General features: G+C 42.3%; 1 protein-coding gene across 5 annotated transcripts in view; it reads left to right on the top strand.

Annotated features, from left to right (window-relative positions):
• Window positions 1-23830, top strand: part of Grip1 (glutamate receptor interacting protein 1) — a 386557-nt gene that overhangs the window by 263486 nt on the left and 99241 nt on the right. For all 5 annotated transcript variants that reach the window (XM_052165139.1, XM_052165137.1, XM_052165136.1 and 2 more), the window contains one exon: window positions 23419-23566. In XM_052165139.1, the coding sequence (XP_052021099.1) occupies window positions 23419-23566 (148 nt within the window). The remainder of the gene's footprint in view (window positions 1-23418; window positions 23567-23830) is intronic.

The following is a 23830-nucleotide window of genomic DNA, read 5'->3' as shown; positions in this document are numbered from 1 at the left end:
CTGAAAGTGTTCTACTGCCTTCTGGTCTCACAATGGCCAGGCTTTGCTGCTACAGGGACAGGGACAGTGACAGCAACAGAAATGTGATACCGCATCCTTGCATAGCTTAGGTCCTGGAACCTTGACTAGTAGCCTTGACTACTAGTAACCTTGACTAGTAGCATTGACTAGTAGTAACCTTGACTAGTAGCATTAACTAGTAGTAACACTGACTAGCATCATTAGTAGTAACCTTGACTTGTAGCGTTGAGGGAGTGAGGAAACAGGAGACACATGGACACAGAAAACTAGGATCTGGTTATCTGGGCTTTGAGCAGGAAAAACTGTAGCATCCCAGAAGATCAGAATGTTAACAAAATACAGTTGATCAGGCAGATGGCGTTATTACATCCAGCTTGACTAAGAGGCAAGGTTATTATTACATCTAGATAAAGGAGGTAGGGTTTATGGTGTACGGCTAGTCTACAGAGCAGCCTCTGTGCTGGCACAGTTTTTAGGCTGCTTACACATCCAGGCAAAGAAGGCTGTGGTGGGTGTTTTCTGAAGATACTGTCAACACTCACACTTGGACTAGGAGCCAAGGCTCAATCATCATGCTGACCTCATGCAGGAAAGGCTTCGCCCCTCCTCTGGGACCAAGGCATTGGTTCTTGACTTGTCCTGCTCATGTCAACAACTCCTGTCACTCAGGTGAATCCCGGTGTTTCCTACAATAACACCCAAGGGGATAGTGACTGCATTTGCAAAAGCAAAGACTCTTAATTCTACACAAACAGACAGGTCACCTGGAGTTTTATGTTTGATGTTAACCAGTGCGCATCTAGATGTTCTAAGAACCTTAGAGTGAACGATCTTCAGGGACTTTTTGCTCTTTTTCAGTGAACATCTCATGCATATTCTCCTTAAACATTCCCTCGTGCCATTTTTTTAAATACGAATACTTTTTAAGATTTTATTTTTACTTATGTGTCTGCCCCATTCATCTATGTGTGCGTATGTGCACTTGAGTGCAGATGATGGGTGCCTGCAGGGACCAAAAGTAGGTTTCAGATTTCCTGGAGCTAGAGTTACAAGCAGTAGTAAGCTACCTGACACAGGTACTCAGAGCCAATCTCGGGTCATCCCCCAGAGCAGTGTGTGTTCTTCAGCCCCAAATTCTTAATAAATTCCCATGTAAAATTGTGCATGCTTACACAGCTTTTCTTCACAGAGCTCTGGGGTGAGGACTAGAAATGCACCAAATCTTCTCTTCCTCTTCAGACAAAGAGCCTTTAACCCATCCTCATCATCATCCTTATCTGGCAGAGTTGCAGCCTGAGATATATCACAAATGTTGGGCCTAGAGTTACTGCTTTTGTGAGCCTTGTGCTATAAGAAAGGGAGGGTGGGAATTAAGCTTGTTTTTTTTTTTTTAAAAGAGAAACATAAAGTACTTTTGGCCCAGGTGATGGAGTTTATAAATGTTCAAGTCAAGACCTCACGCTTCCTCTGATAGGATGTCGTTGTTAGCAGAGTCCAGGGACAGTCACTTCCCTTTGCAGACTATCTACAATGCTCAAGATGCTTTATAAAAATTATCTCAATGCATTTTTACTTAAATAGATAAGCCAACGTGTCACCCTTTGAAGGGTTGGAGGAATAACCAGTAACTTGTCCAAGAAGATAAGAAATCCAGAATTCAAACTTTTCCTACCTGTGTCCAGAATTTTCTCATAAAAAAAGCAATTTAATCAAAAGGAGCAGTTTCAACGCCACATGTGTTAGATAGTTCTGAAAATCTCAGTGCTTAGAACAGCCTGCTTTCTCTCTTTATTTCTTCCCTGGAGTCCGTTCTCCCTCATCCTACCTTCTCCAAAAGGGTCTCCATGGAGCAGTTTCGAATGAAAAGCCCAGACACACTGCGTTTCCCCTCTCTAACATGGTTTTAGTCGGGGCCCTCCTCCCTGTCTGATCACACTTTACGCACACCCACTTGCACACTCGTTCCCAGGCTCCATGTCTCTCTCTATAAGACCTGCAGTCTCCTCCACCTCCTGTCTACCTCCATTCTTCAAGTCATTCCCTCTCAAATTTCATTCCTGAATAACTCTCTTGGTGAGAGCACACACCAAGTCCTCTCTCTCCCTCCAGTGCCATCACTAGGCCCATGCCTTGCCTACAAATCCCAGAAGGCACTGTTCCCAGAACTGCCATCCCATCTTCCCCTACCAGTCCCCAAGTTACTCTAGTCCTTTGACTGTCAGACAATTTCTGATAACACTAAATACTCTCCTCCTAAGAAATAATTCTCTAACTCCTATGTGTATAGAAACACAAATTCTTTTCTGCCTGCTTCACACATACCCTTTAAGATCTCATCCTATATATATATCACCCAAGAAACTTTTCCCCTGATAAGCCTCTAAAATGGGTCTCCCGTTTTTCCTCCTTCAGGGAACCTTACTTTTCCTTCAAGGTTTTTAGCACAATTGTAATGCTAATGTGGCAGCCAGAGAATCTTGTGCTCAGAACTCCTGGAAGTCAGGGAAAATGAAAAGACATACTTGCATATGTATATAAGTATATATGTATATGTGTATATATATGCACACACATACACACACACTATTGTATGTATAGCATGCACCTATCATCCATAAAGACTCACACATTAAATATTTGCCAAATGAATTATATACAGACTGCCTGAAAGCAGTGTGTCCCCCAGCTTTTCATCTGAGTTGAGAGTAAACATTTACTCTTCCCTGGAGACCTCCAAAGGCAATAGTAAGAAATCCAGGAAAGGCATAGGCAAGCTGTTTGTATTTGTGTTAGATAGCAGTCTTTATTTTCTCTCTTCTCCCTCCCAGTCCTGTTCCACTCCCCCCCCACGCCCCCATTTCTTCCTCTTCCCTTTCCAGTTTCCTTCTCCTCTTAAAGAAGCATTTCCTAAAGCATTTCCTGCAGGCCACGTCCAGCATCCTAGTTTAGATCTTTATTCAGCAAAGCGGCAAATACATGCCTTTGAGATAGAAGCCCCCAGCGCTGTAGCTTTCGGAAACCACTGTGCTCCATTGACTGGCTGAAGCTAAGCGTGCCAGGAGGTCTGCATGCCTTGGCTGCTTTGGGGAATGAAAAGCTCTTGTCTCCTTCCTCCTCAGTTTCCATCCTTTGCTGTATCACACAGCCTCCCTTCCCCAGAACCTCGACCCTGTGTGTGCTGTGAATGACTTCCTTAGACACTTGCGGCCATGACTTCAGGGAGTCACCAGACCTTTGAACAAGCTGGAGAACGAACGTGACTGCATTCTTCAGCTTGCTGGAATCGTTCCTTGCAGCACACAGAAGTGCGTGGCTCTCAGAGAGATTATGAAATGTAAAATACTAAGCCACTAACTTGATACAGGCAGTGGGAAGGAGTGAGCTTTCCTTCACAAGAATGGGTGTGTTCTAAATCTGGATTATAGCTGCCTTCCTCTAGCGTCCTGTAGCCTTTGCCCTGCACGAGCTTCCTGGCTGCTGCTTGCCTGCTTGAGACCCTGAAACTTCCACACATGACACATGTAACATGTCACCCACTGTGGGGACCTGTTTGATTGGCTCTCAGACTTCTTGTTTCTCTGGTGGTTCCTTAATGTTGATTAACCCCAATGAGATCCTTAAAAGTTGGTTCCATTAGGTTTGTGTTTGTTGGTTTGTTTGAGGTTCTTGCTTTGTTGGCTGTTTTTTTTTTTGAGGGGGGGGGGGTTGTTGGAGTTAAAAACAGTGTCTCATGTAGTCCCAGCACCCATTATAGAGGCATGAACTCACAGAGATCCTCCGGCCTCTGCACCTCAGTGCTGGGATTAACAGCAATATGCTATCACACCCAGCAAAAGACCATTTTCTGTGTCATGGAATTGCTCCAAAGGTCTTATGATCCAAATGAAATCTCAGGGAAATACAGGCAATCTTTCCAATAGAATTCTCACACCAAGGAAAAAACAGAGGGGCCTAAGAAATGCTTTAGTTTGGCCAATCAAGCTAAGGAAAATATTTGGAAAATATGTTAAATATTCTTACCTGTGGGGAAAAAGTAAGATTTAGTTAATTTTCATAACTGTGTGGTTCAGATGTTCCCACATGTGGCAGCTGGTGTTCTTACATATAAACCTTGATCCAGAATATCATAGATAATATAAAATCGCAGGAAGGGTAATCTTGAAATCCCTTTCAGACTAAGTGACTAGAACTACGTGTGGAAATATAGCCAAGGATCCCAGGAAGCTGTGCAGCCCCCGCTTTCCCTCCCGCTCCTCTGCTGTTTGCTATAACTCCCCCGAGGGACAGCCTCACGCTATGTTCCATATATGCACACATTAAATGCTGGCTCTGAGAGATGGAAATAAGTCCTTCACCTGTATGGCTTTGCAGCTCCTGCTCCTTCTTTCTTTTGGCTAAGGAAAGACACTGGTTCTGTTTCATATCAGCACATAAGCATCATCGCTGTCAGCAGTATGCCCTCGTAATAACCCCTCGGAGGAGAGCTGGCATGAGTCTTTGGAAGCGATTCTGTTGCGTTGGCAGTTATGATAGCTGTAGTCGCCTATGACACACGCGCCCGTCCTTTTTACAACTCACCCAGCCAAGGTTGCACAAACCATGTTGTGCTGAATTCATGATGAACCCCTGGTAGATTTCACAGTGCTGATATGGAAGCCACAGCAGGGTAATATAAATCATAGCGAATGCATGAAAAAAATTAAATTATTTCAGATAAAGCTCTTGAAGGCAGTAGCAGAAGTCTTAAAAATGTGTTTTTGTTTGTTTGTTTGTTTTTGCGAGACAGGGTTTCTCTGTATAGCCCTGGCTGTCCTGGAACTCACTCTGTAAACCAGGCTGGCCTCAAACTCAGAAATCCTCCTACCTCTGCCTCCCAGAGTGCTGGGATTACAGGCGTGCACCACCACTGCCTGGCTCCTTATAGTTTCTAAACTTAAATTTTAATTTGTGCTGGAACATTTACCTATCATGCTTTCAAAATTAAAACTCTGAGAGATATTTACAAGTAGAAGTGGATTTTTTTTTTTTTACCATTTAAGATATAATAGTTTTAGACCTAAGTGCATTTTTTGAGTGCACTTTATTTTAATAGACACTATTAAAAAATAAAGCCTAAAAACATCAAATATTTAACACTGAGTGCCTCAGAAAGTTCTGAGTTAGAAGGAAGAATGTGAGACAATGAATTCATTATCATCCGCGGGTGCTTAATCGCTGTGGCATTTTTATTGATTTAAATTATGGTAAATCTACTCAGTCCAGGGGAGTGAGAAATGCCTTTCCTGGAATCCTCCTACCTCCTTTTTCTTTACTCTTGTCGTGTCTTAAATATACCAGAGAGCTCTCTACATATTCTAGGCAGTGGCCTGCAGCCCAGATCACCGTTAGAACCCAGACACTAGAACTCCAGCTTGCCAAAGGAGAAGGGAGGAAGGAGCCCAGGAAAAGACTTCTGTGTTCAGGTCAGAGTTCTTTCAATGTCGTGACCTCACAGGTCCAGTTAGGGTTTTAAAATGAACCAGTAGCTTAGCTTTTGCATTTTGATGAATGTTCTTGCTCTCCCTATTTCTATTGGCATGGGCAAAACATACATATTAGTTGTTCGACCATTTGTTGCTGTTATAGAATAACTGAGGTGGGGTATTTTAAAAAGAAAACAAAGGATTTATTTAACTGTTGGCAGCTCTAAGTCCAGCCCTATGAGTGTGGCTTGTGGTGAGAGCCTGCTGGGTAAGATCATGGCAGGGGTATAGCTGAGCCTGCTGGGTAATATCATGGCAAGGGTATAGTTGATCCACTGCCAGACAGGACACCAAAAGGTAGCACCAGCTCAGCTCAACTTTGCTTGACTCTGTCTTTCTGTCTTAGTTGCTTTCCCCCCATTACTATGATAGTTGAGCTCACAGTTAAGGGTGTGGTTCATCAGAATCGGAAAGCTGCAGGAACTTGAAGCAACTGGTCGCATCACAGCTACAACCAGCAGTGACTGCAAGCTGCTGCTCATCTCCATGGCTACCGACCCAGGGAATAGTGCCGCCCACAGTAGGCAAGTCTTCCCGCCTCGATGTAGTCGAGGCAGTCCCCCACAGACATGCCCGGATGCCCCTCCCCCAGTGATCTGTGCTTCTTTCAAGCTGATGATTAACATTAATCATCACTCTGTCTTTCTGTTTTTACTTTATGGGTCACCAAGGAGCAAACCCGGAGCTTCGTACATACATAGTAGACAAGCACTCTACCACAGAGCCACTCGCCAGCCATTGTATGCTTACTAGGACTCAGTGTGCATGACTGATACTCAGTCTGGCAGTTTCAAAGACTTAGAGACCTCCCACGAGGCTCCACCTTGCCAAGGTTCCATCAATTTCCCTGGCACCTCATTGGCCCCTAAGCTTTCAGTTCACCAATTTTCAAAAGGAAACATATTCACGTCATCGCTTATGTAGCTGGAGTCCATAATCCTCATTTCCCAAACTAGCAGGCTCCTCATTCGGCATATATAGCAATTTGGGGAAATTTTCCTCTCTAATCTTTAAAATTATTGCATAATTGCCTCATCAGATTGTGGTAGTATACATGACAATGCCATTTAATATATACACAACAAAGTATTTCATACCTACACCTGGTTGAGAAACAGATGCCTAGAGAAGACCTATCTCACCAAACAGGTGGGAAACACATTCATAAGCCTCTAAGGCTGTGGGTTGCAGCCCCTTTGGGGGTATTGATAGACCCTTTGGCAGGAGTCACATATCAGATATCAGATAATTTATTTACATTACAATTCATAACAGTAACAAAATTACAGTTATGAAGTAGCAACAAAAGTAATTTGATGGTTGGGGGTCACCACAATGAAGAACTGTGTTAAAGAGTCCTAGCATTAGGAAGGTTGCGAACCACTGCTTTTTATAAGGCTCCTTGAAGAGGGACATAAACAAAATTATTACACACCGCATAGACAGATGCTATCATCACTATCCAAGGTCAGGAGGACTTTGGGACCCTCTTTAGCCAACTCTTCTTCAAACATATATGGTAACAAATAACTTCCTTCAAACCAAACCCATAGCTTTAGGGCACCAAGTCATTCCTACCCCTCACCACACGCTAGACCTGTGTATACATGAGCTCTCCAAGAGTGATTGTGAAGGCTCGGGAGGTGACTGCATGGTAGACTGCTTGGAATGTATGAAGCTTAGGGATTCCCTAAGCATCGTAAGGAAGAGGGGAGAGGGGAGGGGGAGGAGGAGGAGGAGGAAGGAAAAGGAGGGGAGAGGGAGAAGAGGAGGAAGAAGGAGAAGGAAGGGGAGGGGGTGGAGGGAGGGGGAGGAGAGGACACAAGTAGAGAGGAAGAAATGTGGTGGTTTTTGCTAATTGCCCACTTGATGCAATCTAGAATCATCTGGGAGATGGGCTCCTGGGCATAGCTGTGGAAGTTTAACTTAACACAGATTTCAGCTCTATCTCAGTGGGCTTTGTGGAGCAAGAGAATGAGATTAGACTGCATAAGCATTGTGCAATCTATAATTGATCGTTAAAATGTAAAGAATATTAAATAATTTTTAATATTCATTCAGCATCTAAACTTATCTTCTGATATCTAACTCATTTTCTATCTCTACCCAGTATAGGTCAATTTTTATATAATTGGAAGTTTCACTTACGTTATAATTAATAAATAAGCTATGTACTGAGGCTCCAGTGAGGATTCAGGACACTGAACTTACTGCTTCTACCCAGCTGTCCCGCTGCCCCACGCTAAGGCTTCCTCTCATGCCTTTGCTCTCCCCACTCAGCTTTCTGTGTTTCCTCATTGACAGAGAGAGCACTGGTTACCTTCGTACACAACAGCCACGCTGCTCTTTTATTAGATCGAGCTATGTATTTAAACCTCTATGTTTGTCCAAAGTTTATTTGCTATTTAATTTTATGTCTCCCTCTTTTAAATACCCAAAGATGCGATTTTTTTTTAATTAAAGTAAATATGTGGCGTATATTTAAAAGCATATTTGGGGACTTAGAAAACAGCTCAGTCAGCAATCTTGGCCATGCAAATATTAGGAGCGGGGATAAAGGCCCAGAACTCACATCCTAGAGTGCATAGAGTACATATGCTTTTAGTCCAAGTCTGGAGCAATGGAGCCTGGCGGATCCCGGGAGTTCACTGGCAAGCCAGTCCAGCTTAATTAGCTGGCCCTGGGTCCCAGTGAGAGATCCTATCTCAAGAGATAAAGTGGAACCAGCTAAATGGCTTCTCAGATAAAAGCTGGCAGTGTGAAGTCAATCATTGCAGCCCACAGATTGCAGGAAAGAACCCACGCCCACAAGTTGTCCTATGATGTGTAAATGTATGTCATCACACACACACACACACATACAGAGAGAGAGAGAGAGAGAGAGAGAGAGAGAGAGAGAGAGAGAGAGAGAGAGAGAACAAATGCATGAGAGACAGACAGACAGACAATCAAATTTTTGAAAAAAAACAAAGTGGACTTTGCCCAAAAGCAAGACTATAGGTTGATCTCTGACTTCCACATGCACATACATATTCATGCATGATATCTGCATGCACACTGCATGTACACCTCTGGTACACACACACACACACACACGTCTGACAATCCCCAGGGAAGTGTCTTTTAGGGAAACTTAAGTGGTTGCTACACATTTGCCTTATTTCTCATCTGACTCTCAGAGATCTAGCGCGTGCTGATTTCTGACCATAAATATACAGCCGAGTGTAGTAGGGGGTGCCTGAGGCAGTTCGCAAGGCTGGTTTGCCATTAGTTCTTCCCAGAGGACCTGACCTTCCCTCGCAGTCTTAGTTTCCTAAACACTAGGCACTATTTTCAAGTCGGCAGACACTCGCTCTTAGGGAAGCAGAAGCAGTTTCTCTGCCTCGTCGGAACCTGGAGGAATCGCATCCGTCTCCTGGATGGATCGCTTATTGAACTCTGGAAAACCTGAACGTGTCTGTTTTCAGCCTGAGAAGAAATATCGGTGCCTTTGGAAGGATGTTAGGTTGTGATGATGGGGCGGTAGCTGTGAGTAACAGACCAGGTCGTTTTAGCAGCTGGGGCAACCATTTTCACCTCAGAGGTAAATATTTCTACTTTCCCAGTGTTTGGTCCTTTAAATAACAGTCTGACTATGCACATTCTCTGAAGCAAGAGAAGGCATAGCCTTGATTTCTCTGAAAAAAATTTTTTCTCCCCCTAAAGTCTTTACATTAGCAGTAACAGTGGAAAATAACCTTCTAGAAGGTCTGCAGAAGGGACCGAGTGGTATCTGGCAGTATGGCAAGTCCCCATGCCTGAGCTCAGGGGAAAGTTCACTTCAGAAAGTGTTATGGGCTGCTTTTCATTAGTTAATTTTTTCTTTGTCGTTTAGCGGTACGGATGCCCCACAAACTTGGGTTAGGAGCCCTCTGGCTCCTTTCCCAAAAGGCATGTGTAAATGTCTATAGAAACGATGTCAGCCTGTCAAATTAATTCTGAAATCTGTCATATGAGCCCCCATCCGGTCAAATCCTGTTCCTTTTCCTTGGCAGGATTTCCCAGTTCCCTCACATAGTTTTGAGCTCTAACTTCCCCTGAACTAAATTTATGGTAAAGCGTGACTCTACCGAGGGTCAAGCAACAGGGACCCAAAGCAGGGACCATCTTCAGCACAGCAAAACTAGAGAACTCGTATGTCACCTCTCAAGATCTATTAAGAAAGCGGAATTAGTTAAGATGGTGTACGACCATGCTCTTGTATGGCACTAGGAATTTTTCTAACTGGGGCAGCGAGGAAATGAAAAATGGCAGACACGTGGACACAGAAAAGCCGGGATCCAGTTGTCTGGGCTCTGTGATGGAGAAGCCACAGCACCGGAGAAACTCGGTATCCTTTCTAATCTGCAGTTGGGCAGGGAGGTGGGGCTAGTGCGTCCAGCTGGACGAGGTAGTTGATATTATGGGTATAGCTGGCATAGCTAATGTCAGCAGAATTCTCTGCCAGGGGCCAGTCTTCCGGCCATAGTCACGGCAGTAGGCAGAAAGCTATGACAGACATTTTCCGAGCATACTGTCCACAATCACTTGGATGAGAGAGGGGCTCTGTCATCCCTCTGAGCCTCCCCTGGGAAGCCTTTGCCATTCCCATGGGTGTGAGGCAACTGGGGCCCTTGACATGACTGCACTCAAGTCAGATAACACACATCCACTGGAGACTTTAGTTGGGGGGTAGAGAGATGGCTCAGCGGTTAAGAACACTGACTGCTCTTCCAGAGGACCTGAGTTCAGTTCCAAGCAACCACATGGTGACTCAGAACCATTTGTAATGGAATCTGATGCCCTCTTCTGGTGTGTCTGAAGGCAGCTATAGTACTCGTATACATAAAATAAATTAATTAATTAAAAAATACTTTAGTCGATCCCTACAGTGCAGTCCTGACATTACAAAGAACTAGTAGAGTGAAATGCTCAGAAATAGATATGTAGACATGTGTAAGCTGATATGTAACTTGGGTAGCATTATAATGCAAAAAGAGAAAAAATAACTGTTTAATTAAAATGGAATAAACTCCAGATGGGCTATCTAAATGTGAAATTAAATCAAAGACTGTAGGAAAAACGTAGAATGTCATCATAATATAAAAACAAAAAAGCAAAGACCTTTTTTTAAAAATAAAAGTTTGTGTACTATAAAAATTGAGTAATTAAAAATTCTAAGCCCAAGCCTATTGTCACCTATGTGGAATCCCAGTTTAAGTGTTTTAGATTTATATGCATAATTGTTTTATTTGCATATATGTGCATGCCTGTGCACTACTTATGAGCCTGGAGCCCATGGAATCCAGAAGATGGTGTTGGAGTTCAGGAAACCAGCATGAAGAATGGATCTAAACAGCCATATGGGTGCTGGAAACTAAACCTGGATCCTCTGGAAGAGGAGAAAGTGTTCCTAACCACGGAGTTAACTCTCCAGCTCTAGTGTATGTGTTTTATAAGTCTAACAAACCAGTAAGTCAGATATTGTAAGAGGAAAACAAAGAAAGCAAAGAACATTTGAGCAGTCGATAGAAGAGTCAAAATGGCTAATACGTCCATGAAAAGCTAGTTATGTTAGTCATCAAGTAAATGCAAATTGGTACACAATATCATGTCACCTTGCACTAAACTGAGCAGCTTTTATGCTGGAGTTGAGAGTCCCAACCCCTGTCCTTGTGCTTGCATAGAAAACAGTTCACTCACCAGGCAGCTCCCAGCCCCTGTTTTAGAGGTTTGGTTTTTTTTGTTTTGTCTTTTTTAAAGATTTATTTATTTATTTTATATATATGAGTACATAGTAGCTGCCTTCAGATGCACCAGAAGAGGGCATCAGATCTCATTACAGATGGTTGTGAGCCACCATGTGGTTGCTGGGAATTGAACTCAGAACATCTGGAAGAGCAGCCAGTGCTCTTAACCACTGAGCCATCTCTCCAGCCCCTAGATGTTTTGTTTGTTTTTTTTTGTTTTTAATTGCTAATTTTCCTTTATGTTATCTACTAGAAGGACAGCCCATGAAAAGTAGGTTGGAGTGCACCGTCCATGTTCAAATAAAGCTTCATCTTAAATCCTTTTTTTTTTTTTTCTGGAAAGTTAAAGCGTGCGTTTGCCACATTCATGGTGCTGACAGAAGAGACCAAATAGATTAAAATTCTTAGCATGCCCAAGGCTGCCGTGAGGTTGGATAGATCCTGGATGGTGATGGAACTTAGCCCCTGTGGCGAGCTTATCCTGAGGGTTTCATCAATTGTGCACCAACCATACTTCCTATTTTAATATAGCTGAATTTTTTTTGAACACGCTATTTATGGTACTTTTAAACCTTTTACATAAGGTGGAGCAGCATAGAGAATGCATAAATCCTGAGTTTCTTCTCAATACCGTCTCAGAAACTCAGCACATCTAAGCAATCACACGCAGATTTGGAAGATGATCAGTATCAAAAACTACACTCACTCCCTATGTTCCATTTGCTCTCCCAGCTGAGGGACAGCCATTGGTCTGACTTCCAACAGAATACGCTAACACTAACTTCATTTCATTTTATGCTTAAAATTAAACCTAAGGTTGGCTATGTTCAATATTGTTTGAATGAGATTCAAATTCATGTTGCTGGGGTTTGATTTTGATAATTTTTTTCTCTTTGTTGTATAATATTGCACAAAGTAAATATGTCCCACAATTAATTTTAATGCTTAGGTTTTTGGGGGGTTTTTTTCTTGTATTCCTATGGGAATCCATAAATAAGGTTGCCATAGGGCAGACCTGTGCTTACCTTCCACAGGTAATGACAAAGGGCTTCTGGCCACCCTGGGATCAGATTGAATGCTTGGTCCCAGTTGGTGGAATTGTTTGGGAAGAATTAGAGGGTATGGCTTTATTGGAAGAGGTGTGCTATGGGAGGTGGGCTTTGAATTTTGAAAAGACTTGCTGTCTTAGGGTTTCTATCCCTATATAAACATCATGACCAAGAAGCAAGCTGGGGAGGAAAGGGTTTATTCAGCTTACACTTCTACATTGCTGTTCATCACCAAAGGAAGTCAGGACAGGAACTCAAGCAGGTCAGGAAGCAGGAGCTGATGCAGAGGCCATGGAGGGATGTTACCTGTTGCTTAGCTTGCTCTCTTATAGAACCCAGGACTACCAGCCCAGGGATGGCACCACCCACAAGGGGCCCTCCTAATCTTGATCACTAATTGAGAAAATGCCTTACAGCTGGATCTCATAGAGGCATCTCCTCAAAATTGGCTCCTTTCTTCCTCTGTGATAGCTCCAGCCTGTGTCAAGTTGACACACAGAACCAGCAGTACACTTGCCATTCCCTGTCTTTCTTTCCCTCTTCCCTCTGCCCCCTCTCTTCTTTCCCCCCCCCCCTCCCCTCTCCCCTCTGTCTTCCTCCCTACTCCTACTGTTGTGCCTTTCTTTCTCCATCCCAGTCTCTAACTCTATGAAACCATAAGCCCAAATTAAATGCTTCCTTTTATAAGTTGCCTTGGCCATGGTGTCTTATTACAGTAATAGAAAAGTAATGAAGATGGCTTCCAAAGAGGGTTTTATGCATTCTGGTCTCTTCACATGGTCACAGGAGCCATTGGGTTTGCTGTGTAGTAATAAGCCAAGTCTGTTGCCTGGGCATGGGACAAATAGGCAGATCCTGAAGCCTTGTTGGGCAGCCAGTATAGCCAATCAGCAAGCTCCAGAATCAATGAGAGACCACCTCAAAACATCTGGTGGAGAGCGAGAGAAGGCACCTGACAGTGACCCGTGGCTAACATGTATGCAGATCAGCAAGCACTCCCTCCCGCTTACACACAGAGATTAGCAACCTAAGAACATTTTATTGGAAGTTCACTATGTTGAAAATGGTTGGAATTATTACAGGTATTATTTTCACAGCGTATCATTAATAAAAATACTTTTAATCAATAGGTAAACTGAAGGTATTTCTACCTGGAGGATTATGAGGCAAGTAAAGCCAGCTTGGCATATATAGACTTTGTGCTCTGCCTGGCAAGTTGTAACTGTGACTGGCATTCATTGAAATGCAGAGCTCAGAAGCAGAAAAACTGATTAACCAAAAAGAAAAAAATAGTGTTTCCCATACAAACAGTCGTCCGCGTAGCTCATGTAATTACATAGCCCATAAATCAGCACAGCATGCAAGGGCTTCAATCCCGGTGCAAATATCGTAATGACTGAGATGTCTTTAACCATGAATAATTTATGTCTACATGATCCATTTCTTTTTCCAACTGTGCTTCACTACAGAAGAATAAACTAATCATCCGTCTGTGGCTGAGTCTTGATTATATCTTCCCGAGTTTCCCTCTGTTTCTTTTTCTCCTATTGACACAATCCATATTTCCTCTTGCACTTTTTAAAATACTTCCACCCTGTCCACTTGTTCCTACTTTGCCCCTGCATCTTGTTAGCTATCTTGGCATGCAGCCAGCACTCCAGAGCCCCTACTTTTCAGAAGATCCCGAGAGAATGGAATTGGGCGGCATTGAGGGAAATAGACTTAGCGCACGCGCGCACGCACGACTAGTGCAAGCATCTTGACAGTGTTGTGGGGAAACGTTTGTTATGGAAAGCAATCACCACAAAAAGCTAATGATCAATTAACACTTGTAGATCCCCTTCTGCAATGCAGAAAGCAACTTCCCCAAGTGTAATTCTGGGAAGTAGCACTTGCTAAAATAGTTCTGTTGTTTTCCTAGAGCCTGTTAAAATAAAGTCAACTGAGAAACATTGAGATTAGATTCCAGCTCCTCTGTTGAGCTCAACCTAAGCATACCAGTTCTCCTGGCTCAGGTATCACTGCTATTCCCTGGGCACTTACCATGGTTAATTGGTAAGAATTGAAGATGGGATGGTTTGGAGGATTCTCCAAGGGTCGATGTCTTTCTCCAGTGCATTTATATCTCTATAAGGACCTTCACACGAGTCCCCATGTGATGCTAGTCTCTGATAAGAGTTCATGATCCTGAAGATGGCATACTTATTTAACTTTTTTCCAGGTGCTTTAGTATCCATTCCATCTAGAAGAAATTAGAGCTATTTTTCCTTCAAGGGATTGTGCATTCATTCTTCAGCCTTTGCGTCATGTCAGGTAGTTCACAGACTTAGGTTTTGAGGCACTGCTTCAAATTCTTTGCTCAGACTTTGAAGTTATAATAAGTCCCTCCTTCTCATTAGTGCTATCCATTCATGGGTACCCACAGTTACAGGAATAGCCATCAAAGAGTTTCAGGTGTGGATTACCCTGATGCCCAATACAAATTCTTTATCATCAGGACCATTCGTCCTGTGCCTAAAGTAATATTCCTAAAGTGGATATTCATTCTTTAGCTTATTTCACTGATAAATAAGTGAACACCTATCATGTACAAGTTTGCCTTGTAGATACTGGAGGGTTACTAGCATGAATGGAAAATAGGAATTCCCGAGCTACTTGTATGAATTGAAAAATAGGAAATCCAGACTTTGTGGAGTCATAATTAGCAGCAACCTAGAAAACAACTGTTGAATATCATCTGTTAAAAGCATTGAGAAACAAAACCATATGGCTCTGTGTCAAGGGCAGGTTGGCATGGGCATGCAGGTTCTGGCAAGAATCCCTGTAGATGCGGCCTTAGAGCAGAGCAGGGAAAGGCAGACCAGTTGAGGGTTGGGATATCCTAGGTAGTGAGAAGAACACCTATCATTATGAAGTAGAGGGCACATGACAGTTCTGAAGAAGTGAAAGAGCAGGCAGGTCCTGGAAGATAGAGAACAAGAGTAGAATGGTGGAGAATAAGGCTGAAGCAAAGAGCAGCATCAGGATCACACGGGTCCTCATGTGCAGTGAGATATTTTTCCCTGCAGAAAGCTTTTAGGTAAAAGGCTAAAATAAGAGTTCATCTTTAAAAGATTACTTTGAATTGGGAAGGTGAAAATCCTGAGAGGATTCTGGGATATAAGATAGTAGCAACTTGAACTACAAAGGTGTCTTAGGGTTTGACTGCTGTGAACAGACACCATGACTGAGGCAGCTCTTATAAGGACATTTAATTAGGGATGACTTACAGGTTCAGAGATTCGGTCCATCATCATCAAGGTGGGAGCAGGACAGCATGCAGGTAGGCATGGTGCAAGAGCTGAGAGTTCTACATCTTCATCTGAAGGCTGCTAGTGGAAGACTGACTCCTAGGCAGCTAGGACAAGGGTTTTAAAGCCCACAACCACAGTTCACACCAACCCCAACAAAGGCCACACCTCATAATGGTGCCAAACCACGGGTCAAACACATACAAACCATCACAAAAGGTAATTGTGGATATAGCAAGAAAAGGTGAAGTTGAGCGTTATTTCAAACATAGACTCAAGATGAATTAGCACTGACAACTGAGAAGATGGCGTTGGGAAGTGACTCCTGGGCTCAGGTTTGTAAGATGTAGAACACTGTGAGCCATCATGGGGAGAAGCAAGTCAGAAGAAGAGACAGAGTGGATGTAGTCACCTTTCAGACCTGCTTATGACTTAGTGAAGGGTCATTTCACATGGCAGAACCCGATGGCCATGTATCCTGGGCAAGTCAAGTTAATAGTGACCATGGAGCATGGAATTAGGGCCTGCCACAGGGAGTGGAAGGGATGAACACTTGATCATCAAACTGTTGTCACCCATTCGCAGCCATCCTTACGTGGGATCCAGATATTCCTCTCCTCCCTGTTCTTTCTCTGCACAAGTACCAATTTCATCCTGATATATCTTAGAAAGTTGCAGTTCTAACCTGAAAACCATTGAATATGAAAACTTTGTTATGTGATGGATGTCCGAAGGTTGGACACCATCCCTCAGACTGTTCCTTGATGTTTTTTTAAGTCCTATGAAAATTTTAGTCCTGAGGTATCTCCTTCCATTGCCATGAACATCCGTTGTCTAGAATCCCATTTATGTTCACCAACTCAGCTACTCTCATCAGTAGACATCTCAGATGTTGGTTCTAGCTATTGTGTGTTTTGTGACGCTAGTTTCTAGCCTTCCTTGACTTCTCTCTGGCTGACCAGTGGCCTCCGACTTAGGCAGCATTACAGTTGCTCTGTAAACTGGTTTCCTTCATAGATAGCCCGTAGAATTGGGAATGAAGATGACTCTTCGGCAGTCAATAGCTGCAGCTGTGTGGAGAATACAGCAAGGACCATGTTCTCGGCCACCAGCTCCAAACCACAGTGCCTCTTTCCTCTTCTGTAGCTTTCCATTTCTTGGCCCTGAATTTGGAATCATTCTACTTTAAAAGAGACTCATTGCTTCCACATTGATGTCCCCCAGGGAGAATACTGCAAATATCTGTACATCCTTAACAAGAACACTCCTGGAAGAGAGAGCTTGATTCTAGTTTCCAATCACATAGATATGCCAGGGTACCTATAATGGGGCCTTGTTCCTCTCTAAATTAGTGGTGGCAAAGGGTGTGGAGTCATCGCCTCAGCTATGTGATAGTCCATTTCTATCATTGTGGATGGCTCTGTGCTGCTTATATTTTATGTTAATTCTGCTCTCCCAGGAAAAGCTGTCTGGAATAAGGAATGAGTCATGTACTCAGGTGGCTTCTTGTGAACCAATCCCCTAATGAATAAAGGAGCCAATCACTGGGAAAGTAGGCAGGACTTCTGGGTTGGACGGAGGAAGAGAAGAAGCAGGAGAAAGTTAGGTCATTTTGGAACAGGGACAGTATATGGGTAAGATGTAGCCGATAGAATTTCTCTGAATCATGGTGGATCCACAAGGATTCACCACCAGAGGAATCAGATTTTAATGAGGCTTACAAGAGTAGGTTTTAGTTGTTGCACCCAGAGATTGAGTTACCATTGTCTGTGAACTAAGTTTTTGTTGCATTTTCCTTCACCAACGGCTTGTCTGTGTTCAAGAGAGAAAGGTACTGCAGCAAAGTATGGGTTTGCCTGATGTGCACTGCAAAGGCTGTGGGGGATTTGAAGCATGGGGCTGGCATGGCAGTAGCTTGCCAGTGGGAACATAGTGAGCTGGGTGTGTTGAGATTGTGGAGTTCTGAATCAGAGTCTCCCACAAGATAAAAACAGGTTGGCCATTGCTCTCCAGTGCATGGTCAGAGAGTTGGCGGCACAAGCACTGGCATGAGTCAGTCATTTTTTAATATCTCCTGTTACAATGTCTTCCTACAAAAGTGCATAATATCTAGTCTTTATGATAATTAAAGTGTTAGGTCCAAACAAGGATATGAATGTCAATATTTTGATATATCTATAGGGTAGGGAAAAAAACTAAAGTGATTATAAAGAATTTTTATCTCCTTTTAGACTCTTTTAAGTCTGTCTGATCCTTAATCATGATAGAGGCTGTATGTAAGAGTGTCCATTTGGAGCAAGATGAAGAATGGTTTCAATCTGAATTTTTTTCTGATTGTAAATCATTTGCATATATGTAGTAAAGCTGTAGAGATATCAGACAAGTTTAAGCATAAAATTCACTTATGATTCATATATATGGTACATTATGCACATAGTTTAAAGTAATTTTCTGCAATATTTTAAAATAAATTTGTTTATAAACCATTTCATGTTGTGAAATTTTCCACTGTAGCACCAAGCAGAAAAAAATTAATGGATTAAGTAATAAATAACACGAAAACCTGATTGCTTTCATTTCTAAAGCAAAATAAATTTATAATCAGGTACAGCAAGGCCACAAAGAAGAACATAAGTGATCACCATCCCACACACCCATTTTTTTTCAACCACACTCAGAGTAAAGGAACTGGTTTGATAAATAATAATTGGTCACTCTAAAATTCTACAAAGATGATATGATTTTTTTAAACCCTAGATTATAGCTCAACATGACGTCAGAAGGCGGGTGAAATTAGTTCGAGGTAGCAGCCGCCATGGAGGAGGCTCCAGGAGCAAAGTAATAGTAGCATAGGTAAATAGCATAACACCTCAGAACCAAAAAGATAATCTTGGTAGAGTAAGGCCACTGGCTCCTCCCACCTGTCATTCATGAGAATGGATGCTGAAGTGACGGGCCCTAAAGAACAAAAATCATCACCTTTTCAGTACTAAGTTGTTTCAGTATGAGTCATTTTGGAAAGTAGTACACACAAGAAGCCTTATGTATTATTCAGGGTTCTCTAAAGGATAAGAACCAGTAGTCTGACAATGGCTGTGCTCACACTGGAGAGGCTGAGAACCCTGCAGCTGCTCAGGTCACAGGGCTGGATGCCTCAACAGTCCCAGTTGGGCACTGTAAGATCTCCGGAAGAGCCACTGGTTGTCTTTTAATCCACCTTGGAAGCCTAACAAAGCTGGATTCTGATAACAATGAAAAGCTATAGCCATAGTGGCAGGGGGCAAGGTGAACTCAAAACTAGGGTAGCTGAAGTCACCAGGGCATGTGAGCAATGACGCAAAAACCAAGGGTTTTGTCTGGGTCACTACAAGAGGTACTGTCCTCACTTAGCACAGGCTTTCCCCTTTCGAATAATATGTCCAAGAAAATGGCTCACGGTGTACCTGGCAGCTTATTCCTTAGGTGATTCTCCATCAGCCATGCTGACAAGCAAAATTAACCAAGATTAAGCCCACCCCTTTATCAACTTGATAATCGGTCCTATCTCCTTATGTCATGCTTAATTTTCAAATGAAATTAACAGCTTCCTAATTCCACCTCCCATGCTGTTTTAGTTGCTTGATGTTGCTGTGATAAAACACTGTAACCAAAGGTAGCTTGGGCGGAGAAAGGGTTTCCTTCAGCTTATAGGTAGGTTAGAGTTTGTCATAAAGGGAAGACAGGGCTCAGAGCAGCCACCTGGAGGCAGGAACTGAAGCAGAGGCCATGGAAGAATGATCTTTTCTGCCTCTCTTGCCATGGCTTGTGCAACCTGCGCTCTTATGCTACCTAGGACTCCCTGCCCATGGATGGCACTGTCACCAGTTGAACTAGACACTCCCACATCAGTCATCAATCAAGAAAATGCCCTGTAGACTTGCCTGCAGGCAATCTGGTGGAGCTTTCTTCTTCCCAGATAACTCTAGTTAGTATCAAATTAAAAAAAAAATAATTCTAACCATGACACATGGTATAACTACTGATGTACAAACATAAACGCACTACTTCTCTTACCGTGGAACTGGTGGCCCAATCCCCTGGGGAATGCTTATTCTTTTAGTGTTCTATAACTTAAATTTGATAATATAGATTTACAACTGCTAAGCCCTAATACTGCCTCAATAAATGTTACATTATATAGTAAAGACATAGAGGAGTAGAGGAAGGTGTGTGTGTGTGTGTGTGTGTGTGTGTGTGTGTGTGTGTGTGTGTACAAACATGTTCTTAACAAAATAGACTGAAATTCCTGTGGCAACTGCAGCCTTCATTTCTGCAATTTGTCATGTGGCCTTAGATAACATTTTCGCTACCTTCCTCTACCACCCATTCTGTATTTTCTCTACCTTTGGCAAGCACCTCAGTAACCCGGAGGGGTTATTCCTACCCTCATGCTGTCTGAATCGATTGTTGTAGGTTCCCACTGACCTCAATCACAGGACATAGTTAACATTGAAAAGTGCACCAAAGAATCTTCTACACTCCAGACATCCACTACCTTACTTCCATTGTAGAAAAACAGTTCAATTTCCTCTGGTAGTCTGGATCAATCACCTGTTCTAACACTATAAATTCTTTCCTAGCAGTTTTGACCTCTAGGATATCAGGAGCCCCCATGTGACCATGATTTAAGCCTTAGCTTCTAGCCACTCCCATGCCTCCTAGCAAAATCACTCACTTCTTCCCCCAGAACCAAAACTTCTAGGTCAACAGAGCATAATGGCACAGGAACAAAAAACAATTTTCTTCTATTAGGTCACTAGGCAACATTGCAATTTTCTCCCCATGAATCCAGGATGTAAGAGAAACAGTGCTGTGTTTTAGACAGAGTCAAAGTTTATGCATCCTTCTAGAAAACTATGCTTCAGCCGTACCAACTCGTTGGTGCTGTGTTTATATCTTTAAAGGGCCATCCCAACATCATACCAAGCTTTCGTATGTTGAGAAACGTGTTAAGACCCATGTATCCCATAAGCATGAACTCATCACAAGTGAGCTCACTGTTTAGAAGCATTGCTGTGTGAGGTACACTGACAATGGATGAGTCATTTTAAGTTCATGTCTTAGTCAACTGTCCTATTAATGTGAAGTGACACAATGACTAAGGCAACTCTTATAAAACAAAGCATTTAATTTAGGGTTTGCTTATACTTTCAGAGGATTAGTTCAATATCATCATGGTGGCAGGCAGGCACTGGAACAATAGCTGAGAACTTTAATCCTAATTCCTTCAACAAGGCCACGCCTACTCCAAAAAGGGCCATACCACCTAATCCTTCTAATCCTTTCAAACAGCTCCACTCCCTAGTTGACAAAGCATTAAAATAGATCATCTTAGGAAATAGGTATTCTTATTCAAACAACCACTGTCCATGAATTATAGTTTGACAGAAGCATTTTGTTCAAAAAAAGATAAATATATAACCAGAATTATTTTCTAACCCAGAAGGATAACTCATTGTCCATTCCATAATAAAAGAACTCCAGTTCAGTCAAACTCCCTGGCTTCTCATCCTGGCCACATCAGGAGGTCAGTGTTGATCTCTGCTACAACAGAGATCAATCAGCCAGGTCAGCCTCGATGATTGAAAATCCATGTTGTTGAGACTACATGTAGCATCAATCTCTACCACTGACGTCATCTTGTTCATGGATGTATTGGGCAATGACAAGGATGGTTGAAGAAAGAAACTGCCCACTGTCCACTCTGGGTGGTACCATTCCCCTGGCTGGGATCCTAGACTGTGCATTGAGAAAGGGAGCTTAGCAGCAGCAGTGTAATCCACTGCTAACCATGAATATAATGTGACTAGCTGAGTCAAACTCCTGATGCTTTGACTTTAAACCATGAGCTCAAGTAAACCCTCTATCCGTGAAATCAATTTTGTCAAACTATGTTGCCGCATCAACATGAAAGGAAACTGAGGTCCCTTAAAACCTTAGAACCAGGATCTGTAATGTTGTTAGCATGGACCTTCGCCTGATTTAAGAGATACATTATTTCATCTCACACTGAAGTCAGCTGTCACACACAAACCTTCCAGCTTTATGAGTCGCTTGCTGGGCTTTAGCAACAGCAACATAGATATTCAACTACACGGTCTCTGAATCATGCCTCGGTGATGAAGGCATGATCACAGAGCAGCAAACTGATTGATAAAATGTCCAACACAGAGCTGCAGCAAGCTAGACAAAGCCATTCACCAATATGCAGTCCTGCCAATATGATAAGGTGCTTCCAAATGCTTGAGGCCATAAAATATCAACAATAAATGCACTTAAGGAAAGTGTCAATTTATAGGAGAGCTGTCGGGCTTGGGAAGCTTTAGTAACTTGTGTAAGGTACCATGATCCAAATATTGTAAAAAAAAATTATCATTAGATTTTCCAATCTACTTCCAGGGCTCTTCACAATATTATAGCAGTCTCTTTTGTGCTTTAAAGGGTATCAAAGACTTTGGGGGAGGTAGGGAAGGGACAATCTCACTATATATCTCTAGAGGTCCTGGGACTCACTCTGCAGACCAAGCTGTCCTTGAACTCAGAGATCCACCTGCCTCTACCTCCTGAGTGCTGGAATTAAAGGATGGTGTCAAAGGTATTTTAACATGTTTATTAATTTAGCAGCTTCTAACCACACATATACTGGTCCTAACCACTATGCTGAGACCTGAGAACATGGTGATTGACAAGACATAGTGCCTGCCCTCAGAATAGGCTTCTAATCAGGCACTGAACAGAGGCATGTGATCACTGGCCCCAGGTGCGGTGTGTGCTATAGCAAGGGGCATAATGCTGGTTGTAGGAACACATGTGAGAAGTACTACACCAGACCATTGGAAAGAGATACATACCTAGAGGTTTTGATGTTTCTATCAAATTTTGCAAAGATGAGTAGGAGTTGAAATAGTCTTTTAATCCCAAAATAAAGCAAATACAAAATCATTCCCAAGAGAGAGACAACCCTAATTGAGGTCTCACATGCTTATAAATTACATCCAGTATTCCTACTATTTGACAATTTACAGATATCATCTACCTATATTCTCTACCTATCTATCTATGTATCTATCTGTCTATCTATCATATCTACCTATCATCCATCCATCTATCATCTCTCAATAATCTATCATCTACATTCATAGATGCATGTTCATATCTATCTATCATCTCTCTATAATGTATCATCTATCATCTATCTATATCTATCATCTCTCTATAATCTACTATCTATCTTTCTATCATCTATCATCTATCTATCATATATATCTACACATCATCTTTCTCTATCTCTTCCATTTTCATTTTTTACTTTCTTCCATTCATCCTTTCTCCATCTACCCCACCCATCAATCTAACCATCCATTTATCCATCCCTCCGACCCCCCAAGAATTAATACACATACTTATGAACATATATAATAAATCCTTTATTTATTATGTATTGAATTAATTGATTTTAAAGAAAAATCTAAGATATTCCAGGCATTGTTCTGAGCAGTGTAGAGAGCAAAAATGATCTATGAGATATTATCCTAATTGGCATAGAGACTAAAATCTAATTCCAGGGACTAGGCACATGTATGCATTATGACAGCTGAACAGAGAAGATACCCTCAGGCTGTGGGGATAATATAGATTATCAAACTAGCATCAGACTAAATATTCATTATCTTTTTGTTTGTTGACTTGGTTCATCCTGTTCTGTTTTCTGAAATGTATCCTTCAACAGATTCTGTGGCAACAGCATCCGGGCCACTGCTAGTTGAAGTTGCCAAAACTCCCGGTGCCAGCCTTGGGGTTGCCCTAACTACCTCCGTGTGCTGTAACAAACAGGTCATCGTCATAGACAAAATCAGATCTGCAAGCATTGCGGACAGGTGAGTGTGACAGCAAGGGTCTGCTTATGGGTGCTGTGTGTGTGCTTAAAAAAGCATCACGCATACATGTTCGTATAATATGTATACTTAAATAGTATGTATGCTCGGTTTTACATACACACACAGTAAAAAAAATGTTTAAAAGCTCTGTTGAACAGTTACTATAAATTTTACATAAGAAAACAATGTATTGTTTGAACTCACTATGGTAGCTACCTGATCAGACACCCCATGATAAAATGCCACTCCGGATATTTGGTGTGG

Source organism: Apodemus sylvaticus, chromosome 20 (assembly GCF_947179515.1).
Source record: "Apodemus sylvaticus chromosome 20, mApoSyl1.1, whole genome shotgun sequence".
Classification (NCBI taxonomy): domain Eukaryota; kingdom Metazoa; phylum Chordata; class Mammalia; order Rodentia; family Muridae; genus Apodemus; species Apodemus sylvaticus.
Note: the sequence above shows the minus strand (reverse complement) of the source record. Positions and strands in the feature narration are given on the sequence as shown.